The 11620-nt window shown below is 30.6% G+C and overlaps 1 protein-coding gene and 1 long non-coding RNA gene across 13 annotated transcripts in view; one reads left to right on the plus strand and one right to left on the minus strand.

Annotated features, from left to right (window-relative positions):
- The window catches only part of Lmpt (four and a half LIM domains protein limpet), a 109306-nt gene extending 105032 nt beyond the window's left edge, over positions 1–4274 (plus strand). For all 12 annotated transcript variants that reach the window (XM_083051308.1, XM_083051302.1, XM_083051309.1 and 9 more), the window contains 3 exons: positions 1081–1250; positions 1712–1898; positions 2661–4274. In XM_083051308.1, the coding sequence (XP_082907434.1) occupies positions 1081–1250; positions 1712–1898; positions 2661–2818 (515 nt within the window). In that variant the 3' untranslated portion in view covers positions 2819–4274. The remainder of the gene's footprint in view (positions 1–1080; positions 1251–1711; positions 1899–2660) is intronic.
- The window catches only part of LOC145943640 (uncharacterized), a 63960-nt gene extending 55652 nt beyond the window's left edge, over positions 1–8308 (minus strand). The window contains exons 1-2 of the long non-coding RNA XR_014426552.1: positions 7181–8308; positions 6575–6608 (exon numbers count right to left, since the gene is read on the minus strand). This is a non-coding gene — a long non-coding RNA (uncharacterized LOC145943640). The remainder of the gene's footprint in view (positions 1–6574; positions 6609–7180) is intronic.
- Positions 8309–11620: the final 3312 nt, after the last annotated feature.

Below are 11620 nucleotides of genomic sequence, written 5' to 3' on the forward strand. Positions count from 1 at the left end.
AAAATGTCCGCTAGATATCAGTCAACGACTTGATGAAAAGAATTATGATACTGAGATATTGTTGATAAATAATCTCAGTGGATGATATTCTAGATAAAGTTTCAATAAAGATAACTTTATCATCCCCAATGATTTATCATATATAATATATTTAAAACTATGAGATTAATTCTCTTAATTAAATATCTATATCTACAACAAAGGATATGCTTAAAATATATAACATTAAAATTAAATCTTTCTGGGGTCTATGTAAAATATTTTTTTCATAAAAACTTCCAAGTTATCTGGTTATATTCATATTAGTGTATTTTCCTTTCTAAAAAAAAAATCTTATATATGTGAACAATTAAAGTTTTCCAATTGCTGATCAGCAATCGCGTAATTCAAATCTCGAAAGAGTTTATTAATATAATATTATTAATATAATATATTAATTAATTTTGGTCCAATCGTTCTTGTTCCCATGCGATCGCCTGCGTGTGCTAATTGTAGATTGCGAAAAAAACAGTCGTCAATACGAGAATGTAATGGGGTCGCAATGCACGGAATTTGCGCGAGACAAGGGCGAAGAAATTTCGCGAATCGATTTAAATTTAACGAAGGGCGTTTAATAGCAAATTCACGAAAAAATCGGTGAAGAATTGCGCTATTAGCGGAGCGTTTGAGCAAAATACGATGACGGTACACGCGATTGCGAACTTGCAGCCTGCCAGTCGCCGCATGCAACCATTCGTTTAGACGGTAAAATGCGGACTACGACCTCCGTTGCATTAAATTATTGAAATTCTAATTTGCATTTTTCATGGTGAGTCTTTCCGACATGCAATCAGCGATTACCGTATTCTCGTGGCTAATTAAGACACGATAAATTCGGCAAACATGCAGGAACAATTTTAGTAATAAAAAGATGGATTTATGAATATAGAAAAAATTGAAAAAGAAAAATTAATAAAAAGTCTTATATTGTATTTTAAATAATTCGATCGATATAAATTAAATTTAAATTTTGTTTAATTACACAAAAGAGATACGTTATTTTAAACAATATTTATGCATTATTCTTATATCAATTTACAGGTACTAAGAAGATGGAATATAAGACCAGACAATGGCACGAGAAGTGTTTCTGCTGCGTGGTCTGCAAGAATCCGATTGGTACAAAGAGTTTCATCCCGCGCGAACAGGAGATTTACTGTGCCGGATGTTATGAGGATAAATTCGCCACCCGGTGTGTTAAGTGTAACAAGGTGGGTTACTCCTTTCACTGTATCGACGATTACTTTGCATTCTTGTCCCGCATTCGTTTATTACATATATCGTCCAAAAAGCGAATGTAACAGATGAATTAAAAGTGAGATCTCCCTATAAGATCCTTAAATTTCAGTCTGATAAATTGATGAGATATAATTGTTATAAGTAAATATAGATATTTTATGATTACGTAGAAATATTGACAATATAAATATATCGATCATTATATCACAGACTCTTTCTTTTAATTTCGAGGCTTATATATATATATACATTTATTTTCGTATAACATATTAATTTATCTTTTATATGCCAAACATTGTCTTTTCTTCAATTCTGTGTGTCAGTTATTTAATTTCTATTGTATTAATTTTTCAAAATATTTTGTATTGAGCAGATTCAACTCTCGACGGATCAACTGTAGAAAAATCTGTAAAAATTTCTTCTTGTCACACAGATTATCACTAGCGGCGGCGTGACATATAAGAACGAGCCGTGGCACAGAGACTGCTTCACTTGCAGCAACTGCAACAACTCCCTGGCGGGACAGCGATTCACGTCGCGCGATGACAAACCCTATTGTGCCGAATGCTTCGGCGAGCTTTTCGCCAAAAGGTGCACCGCTTGCTCCAAACCAATTACCGGTATGTATTATTTTACAGCGTATTAACAACCTCTAATTTTAATTTAAAAAAATATTCTATTATATTACATATAATTAATATTTTATTATAAAAATATTCTATTTAATATAAAATTTTTATTTAAAATTTCTATTTAATATGAAAATATATTATATATTTAAAAAACTCTAAAAATCCCTACGCGAGAATTAAAGATTTAATAAATAATAAATAAATAAATGTGTTCTGATGTTATAGAAGTCGGCTAATAGAGCCAAGCGCGAAAATTAATTTTTAATTTTTCAGAACAGTATCTCTTGGTTTGAGATCACTGAGTTCCATTTGATTAATTATCAATTAACCTCGTACTTACAATGGAAAAATAGGCGAGAAAAATATAGGTCCTATATTTTTCTCGCCTATTTTTCCATTGTAAGTACGAGGTTAATTGATAATTAATCAAATGGAACTCAGTGATCTCAAACCAAGAGATACTGTTCTGATAAATTAAAAATTAATTTTCGCGCTTGGCTCTATTAGCCGACTTCTATAACATCAGAACACATTTATTTATTTATTATTTATTAATATTGAGAGCCGATTAAAAAATATTTCTTAAGTTAAAGATTTAATGTTATCTTTCGCGATGATAATAATCGATTTTTCAGTAAACGTATGCATCTTTATTCTTAGAAATTTTTTTATTACGTTTTTTATTCATTATGAATTAACGTTAAAACTTGGAGTTGATTTAATCTAAGCGCTACTCGATGATTGATTCAGGTATCGGCGGCACTCGTTTCATCTCATTCGAGGATAGACACTGGCATAATGATTGTTTCATCTGTGCGGGCTGCAAAACCTCGTTGGTCGGACGTGGTTTTATTACCGATGGCGACGACATTATCTGTCCTGAATGCGCCAAATTGAAATTGATGTAAAGCGCGGCTTCACGACGACGAGGATGACAACGGGATCGACGGAAAGAAACAAAAAGAAAGAAAGAACGGGGAGCGGGACTTCCGGAACGTAGAATCCATATACAATCAAGTGGATTCTATTATATGCCATAATGAAAAAACCGTCGTCGCGATTTTATTAGTTGACAATTCGGACTCGAAACGAACGCAGCAGACGATAAAAAAATGTTATAAAATCATATCAAAGGACGAAGATTGCGGAAAAATATAATAAAAATTATGAATAATAAAAAGAAAGCTCGCATATATTAACAGAGTCGCGATAAGTTTTATTACAAACCGACGTACTTTGACGAAACTTTTCGCGCTTTTTTTTTTTTTTTTTTTTTTTCTTTTCTTTAGAAAAGTCAGAAATCCTCTGACCAAGTTCTCGTCTTGGTCAGCATAGTGATTTTACGAATGGCGCCGATTTATCGGAAAAAAAGACGGCGCGAGAGAACACGAGAATCATTTCTAGCTTCGTAGTTATAGCGACATTAGTCTTCGTTATTTCGTTCTACGTGTGTTTGTGGAAAGAAGACTGACAGGTGTGTCTTTCTATGTTTGAGATGATTTGCTTGATCATCCCGTTGAAATATCGAAGAGCGAAAGAAATAAGAATCGAAAAGAAAAAGGAATACACAACCAGCGAGCTCGCGAATGAAGAGAAATCAAATCGCTTTACTGTAATAAAATGATTATCGATATAAACGATTAGGATGACAAATAAACCTAATCGTTCCGCATACGTGCTCTCGTGATGTTACTAATATCATTTTTGCTTTGTACAATTGTAGAGAGATATGCGCATGTGCGCACAAAAAGAGAGTCTTATATAGCGTGTGCGTGTATGTGTGTGTAATTTACATTTTGTGTGCGAAAAACACAACGGTTTAATACATACACGTACATACACACTACACATTCACACACGAATCTACCTAATTGATGATCACGTCTTTTTCTCTCTTTTCCTTTCTGTACAATACTAGTATAGATCTATCAAATAGAAAAAAAATAACATCTAAATATTATAGTGTACTCATTATTAATTTGTGAACAAAACTCAAAAAATGAGTTTCTGAAAACATGGCCTAATGATCAATTATCTGTTAAAAATAATATTTTTTAAAAAATTTAGCTATTTTAAGATTTGAGTAAAAAAATTATTTGACGAATCGCGTTCGAAGAATCGCGTAGATCTTTTCAAAAAAATTTGTTAATTTATTAAGTGTACGTATTTTATATTATCGCTCAATAATATTCTAGCTCTCTTCTCTTCTCTGACTTTCTTTTCTTTTCTTCTCTATTTTCCCCTTTTCATCGAAAAAAAAAAACAAGCGCATATCGTAGAGATTCATCATTGTTCTGTATAAATCGTACACGCGCACACCCACACACACATACACACGCAAAACACACACACACACACGCGCGCGCGCAAAAACACCACACACACATAAAAACACATACATACACACATACAAGCACACATATACACATACATCAGACAATACTCGAAATTTTTCGCAATAGCATATTATTTTATAAAAAAAAGAAGCAAAAACGGTAGAAAACGCGCACACGTACACATACACATGTACACGCATACGACGTACATACATAACACATACGCGTACGAGTGTGCGGCGGACGCACTCGCGGAAACACTAATTGTGGCCTTATCCGCATCGAGTACCATAGAAGTAAAAAAAAAAAAAGAAACTAACGTCTTACAATAATTTACTTCGTTACAGGATACTTAATATCAAATCTATTGTTATATAACGCAAATGAAAGTAAGTGTAACGCTGCGCGCGATCAAGTCTATAAAACGCGGAACTACGAGACAAATTTGAATCGCAAAAGTTCGAATTTTTAATCGCGACCAATATAAGTCACACACGTGCTATAATATACATGTATGTTCCGACGAAGTCACTTACACACTAATCGCCTTAATTAATAAACGATAAGAAGAGATTATTCTATATTCAGCGTATCCTATACACACTGTTACATTGTAAAATTGATAAATAAATAAATGTAATTATTTACATGTTGAGTTTTGTGACCCTTCATCTTTTCTAATTCACGATATCATCAACAATTTTCTAAATTAACAGTGTTATAAATGCAACAATGATGAAATTGTCATTTCAGCTCATAATCAACAAACTTTATCCACTTTTAATTCATTTATATCATATATCAAATAATAAATTTATTCAATATAAATTAATTTACGCGAGTAATTTTATTAACTTAATAAATTGAAGAAAGAACAATAAAAATAGCTAATCTTTTTTCTTATTCGCATATAAAATTAGATTTTAAACTTAATAGAGAGCAATTCATACATAAGCAATTTTCCAATTTAGTTATCCCTTTCTAAAAAAGGTATGTTAAGTCGATTCTCGCGAGTATTGTTGCCTCTTTTCCGCGAGGCTGATTGGCTGTCTCGATTCGCGTTGTGCGTTATATTCCTAGCATCGAGAAGCTGTCATTGGGAGAGTTAGCAGTTTGACAGTTTAAATAAAATAAAATTAAATTAAATAATATGTTTAAAAAAATATATTTTAATACTTTAAATTCGATTAATATTTTTGACAGTTATCAGCTGATGTTTGTCAAAAATATTAATCGCAGATAAAGTATTATAACACATTATATTACTTACAAAATATTATTATTTTAATTATAATATGTTGTAAATAATATAATATGTTATAATATGTACTTATAATATATACTTTTTCCGCGATTAATAATTTTTGACAGTTATCAGCTGATAACTGTCAAGAATATTAATCAAGTTTAAAGTAGGTATTATAACAAATTAAAAACATATTAATATTATTTTATTTAATTTTATTGTGGACTAACTGTTAAACTGCTAACCCTCGCGATGAGCGATGACAGCCTCTTGATACTATGAATATAATGCATAACACGTATCGAGATAGTTGATCAGCATCGCGGAAAAGAGGCAATAATATTTCGAGACTTTCGAGAATCGACTGAACATGCCTTTATTTTAGAAAAAAATGTATTTAAATAGATATTTAGATATAAATTTGTTTTAATTCTCAAGAATGTAAAATTATTTTTAATTTTTAATACTTGAATATTTAAGATTGAGATTAACAATATAAAAAAAAATCGTTATTTTTATAGTAATATCTTATTTTATCAACTGTAGTAATAAACATGTAGGTAGATAATTCCATTAAAAAGTAACTCAATAAGCTTCTTAGAATTATATTCATGACATAATTTATTTGAATAAATTATTTAAATAAATTATTTGAATAAATTATAGCATGAAAATAATTCTAAGAAGCTTATTGAGTTACTTTTTAATGGAATTATCTACATATTTATTACTACAGTTGATAAAATAAGATATTACTATAAAAATAAAGATTTTTTTTTATATTATTAATAAATGACTTCTTAAATATTTAAGTATTAGAACTTAAAGATAATTTTAGATTATAAAAAATAACAAATTATAATTGTGAGCTAATTGACAGTCGCTTAATTTGTAAGCTATTGTGCATAGAAAATGCACTCGGAATAGATAATGTAAGATATATTGTTCACCATCAAAAATATATGTTTGTATCTTTTGATACGCTTGAAAATTTGTCTAAGTTAGTAAGAGAGACTCTCGGCAACATTCATAGATATTAACCGCAATAATAATAAAATTTTTTTAAATAATTCAATACTCACCAATTTGATGTGCGGAGTTGTAGACAATGTTAATCTGTAAAATATAAACGTATAAATATTATATAAAACAATTATTAAAATATTTAAATTATTTATAATATTTTAAATCATTTTTTGAAATATTAAAATTAATTTGAAAATTTAAATATTAATTTCAATGTTTCAAAAAATGATTATATTATGCGCATAGTTAACTTTTGTTATTTGCTTTAAGATATTAAAAAACTACATAATTTGCAAAGAAATATTTTTTAAAGAAAGATAGAAATAATTATAAAAAATATTTAAATTAAAATATTTAATAGTGAAAGAATCTAGGTACGCATTACATATAAATAATTATATCTACATATCTCTTAAATATAATACAATGTAGAAATTGTATTTTATACATATACAAATATTTATTATTATTAAATTATTAAAAATTATTATATTTATTATTATTATTAAATATTCTAAGTATTTCAAAATATAAAATCCAGGATATTTTATATTCATTATTATACAACAATGTAAAATTTGAATCATTATCGCGAAGATAAATAGATACTTAATCTCACAAATAAAAAATGAAAAGTTAAATAAATTATAAATTATATTTACCCTATCGTTGCTCCGCAGTTGCACGATGCCTCCCCGGGCCACCTCTCTCTCTCTCTCTCTCTCACTCTCTCTCTCTCTCTCTCTCTCTCCGCACCGTTCCTTTATGGCACTCACTCTAAACACTTGGACTCGCGTTATTTTTTTCGTTCGCGACGCGTTTCGGTAAAACGCGAGAATCGCGAGAGCTTATTCGCGCGCGAATAGAACCGATGCTCTGTTTTCGTGTCGCCGCTTTTTTCTAGGCCCACTTATCGGAGGGCCTCATCGAACGACGATGATGCGGCGACTTCCCCGCGACGCACTTAGGTTAGGTTAGGTTAGGTCAGGAGTCGTCGATATTCCAAGAGTTTTATATTTCACAATTCAACGATGTAGAAATCGCGGATCGCCAACGCCGAAAAACTCGGGAAATTCGCGTCGAAAGCGTCGCAGCTGATAATTCGATCCGCCCGTGTAGTAAACTCGCCCATGTAATAGACTCGCTCGTGCGATCGCGACCACGATGTTGGTACACGATTTCGCGACGCGATCGGATTTATATGATAATTAAGCACTTAAAAACACTAAATTCACGCTCGTACTGTCACGGATCGGCGATGAGCGCGCAAACGTCGATCGCGCGTGCGAACAATCGAAAGTGTACCTAGCAACAGCAATACTGACGTCGAGTGTCGGACTGCCGGACTGGCACTGCCAGTTACGGGACGCGCAACGCGCACACGTCACACGTTGCGACAAGATGGCCGAGTCGTAGTGGTGGGGGTCCAGCGTAAGTATGGCGCGCAACACGTGATACGTGCGACAAGATGGCCGAGTCCCAAATCGTAGTGGTGGGGGTCCACCGTAAGTATGGCGCGCAACACGTGACACGTGCGACAAGATGGCCGAGTCCCAAATCGTAGTGGTGGGGGTCCACCGTAAGTATGGCGCGCAACACGTGACACGTGCGACAAGATGGCCGAGTCCCAAATCGTAGTGGTGGGGGTCCAGCGTAAGAATGGCGTGCGCGCTCGGAGCTCGGCTCGGCTCGGCGTTCGGCGGTATATTATTATTTTAAAATTTATTTAGCAAATTAACGCTTTAATCAGCTAATTTCTTGTGAGAAAATATTAATCGTATTTAAACAAACTTTATAATTATTATTTTAATATACCATTTTTTTAAACATAAAACCGAAGAATGGCAAGCGCGAGTTGTGTTGTTCTAATATATAATAAATATCTCGATATATTAAAAAATAGAAAAGAGAAATATAAATAAGAGTAAATTACTAATTTATTATTTTTTTATTACCCGTTCAAGAGCGGGTAAAATTAAAATATTATTTTTTAAATAAATTTAGAATTTTTCTCAATACAAGTATCATTCGAGCGTTTTATCATAGTTTTCGCCATTTTATTGCATTCTGCAAAAATAATGAAATGTCATTAATAAAATTAAAACGTTGATCACGAACAACCGAAAATGCATCTAACAACAAATAGGCTTGTGCCAGTTACGAAACGCGCAGCACGCCAAGGCCAAGGTCGTAGTGGTAGAAATCTCGGCGTACGTGCGAACTTTTTCGGCATAACATATTATTATTTTAATTTTTATAACATATATATACTTATATATATTATAATTAAAAAATGTAGTTAGCAGATTGACGCTTTAATCAGCTGATTTCTGTATAAAATATTACTAAAGCGTTAATTTGCTAATTAAATTTCAAAGTAATAATATATGTTATAAAAATTAAAATAATAATAAAATGGTGTAAATAATATGTTATAATGCATTATCTGCAATTAATGTTTTTTGACAGATATCAGCTGATAACTGTCAAAGATATTTTAATCGAGTTTAACATATTAAAATATATAATTTAAAACAACACAAGTGCGCGATATGCGCGCGCCATTTCCTAGATTTTATATAAAAAGAATGATATTTTTATATAAAGTTTGTTTAACATTTTTTGTCATAAATCAGCAAATTAAAGCGTTAAAGGCGCAGACTTTTATTATGTCTATTAAATAAAAATATTTGCACGCTTGTATATGATTGGTATTAAAATAATCTGCGAACAATGTACTATCGAAAAAAACAAGCGATGAATTATTGGTTCTTTATATTAAATAAATATGAGCCAGCAAATTCCTTCATATCATATACATAATATAAGTCTGCGCCGTGTGGGGTTTGCGGCTACAAACTATCGATTTTTAATATATGTAACTGAGCTAAAAATTTATCGTCCGTTTTTTTTTAATACTACATTGTATGCAGATTACTTTTATACACCAAACAAATTCGAACCTACAAATTTTTTCGTTTAATACACATAATAAAAGTCTGCGTTATACATATAGCGTCCACGGCAATAAAGTATCGATTTTAAATATTATAAACTAAGCCAAAAATTAATCGTGTTTTTTTAAATAATATGTTATATACAGATTACTTTCATATATAACAGATTCCAGCGTACAAATTTTTTCGTTTAATACACATAATATAAGTCTGCGCTATATTGGGTCCGCGGCAATAAAGTATCGATTTTTAATACTCTAAACTAAGCCAAAAATTAATCGTGTGTTTTTTTAAATAATATATTATATACAGATTACTTTTATATCTAATAGATTTGAGCCTACAAATTTTTTTGTTTAATACACATAATGCACGTCTGCGTTATATAGCGTCCGCGGCAATAAAGTATCGATTTTAAATATTATAAACAGAGCCAAAAATTAATCGTGTGTTTTTTTGAATAGTATATTATATACAGATTACTTTCCTATCAAACAGATTACAGCGTACAAATTTTTTCGTTTAATACACATAATAAAAGTCTGCGTTATATAGCGTCCGCGGCAATAAAGTATCGATTTTATATATTATAAACAGAGCCAAAAATTAATCGTGTGTTTTTTTAAATAGTATATTATATACAGATAACTTTCGTATCAAACAGATTACGGCGTACAAATTTTATCGTTTAATACACATAAGAAAATTCTGCGTTATAAAGCGTCCGCTGCAATAAAGTATTGATTTTAAATATTATAAACAGAGCCAAAAATTAATCGTTTGTTTTTTGTAATAGTATACTATATACAGATTACTTTTATATCAAACAGATTACAGCGTACAACTTTTTTCGTTTAATTCGCATAATATAAATCTGCGCTATATTGGGTCAGCGGCAATAAAGTATCGATTTTTAATACTCTAAACTAAGCCAAAAATTAATCGTGTGTTTTTTTAAATAATATATTATATACAGATTACTTTTACATCTAATAGATTTGAGCCTACAAATTTTTTTGTTTAATACACATAATGAAAGTCTGCGTTATGTAGCGTCCGCGGCAATAAAGTATCGATTTTATATATTATAAACAGAGCCAAAAATTAATCGTGTGTTTTTTTAAATAGTATATTATATACAGATAACTTTCGTATCAAACAGATTACGGCGTACAAATTTTATCGTTTAATACACATAAGAAAATTCTGCGTTATAAAGCGTCCGCTGCAATAAAGTATTGATTTTAAATATTATAAACAGAGCCAAAAATTAATCGTTTGTTTTTTGTAATAGTATACTATATACAGATTACTTTCATATATAACAGATTCCAGCGTACAAATTTTTTCGTTTAATACACATAATATAAGTCTGCGCTATATTGGGTCCGCGGCAATAAAGTATCGATTTTTAATACTCTAAACTAAGCCAAAAATTAATCGTGTGTTTTTTTAAATAATATATTATATACAGATTACTTTTATATCTAATAGATTTGAGCCTACAAATTTTTTTGTTTAATACACATAATGCACGTCTGCGTTATATAGCGTCCGCGGCAATAAAGTATCGATTTTAAATATTATAAACAGAGCCAAAAATTAATCGTGTGTTTTTTTGAATAGTATATTATATACAGATTACTTTCCTATCAAACAGATTACAGCGTACAAATTTTTTCGTTTAATACACATAATAAAAGTCTGCGTTATATAGCGTCCGCGGCAATAAAGTATCGATTTTATATATTATAAACAGAGCCAAAAATTAATCGTGTGTTTTTTTAAATAGTATATTATATACAGATAACTTTCGTATCAAACAGATTACGGCGTACAAATTTTATCGTTTAATACACATAAGAAAATTCTGCGTTATAAAGCGTCCGCTGCAATAAAGTATTGATTTTAAATATTATAAACAGAGCCAAAAATTAATCGTTTGTTTTTTGTAATAGTATACTATATACAGATTACTTTTATATCAAACAGATTACAGCGTACAACTTTTTTCGTTTAATTCGCATAATATAAATCTGCGCTATATTGGGTCAGCGGCAATAAAGTATCGATTTTTAATACTCTAAACTAAGCCAAAAATTAATCGTGTGTTTTTTTAAATAATATATTATATACAGATTACTT

This window comes from Prenolepis imparis, unplaced genomic scaffold, assembly GCF_030444845.1.
Source record: "Prenolepis imparis isolate NDT839.2.m4 unplaced genomic scaffold, iyPreImpa1.0 SCAF_12, whole genome shotgun sequence".
Taxonomy (NCBI): Eukaryota; Metazoa; Arthropoda; class Insecta; order Hymenoptera; family Formicidae; genus Prenolepis; species Prenolepis imparis.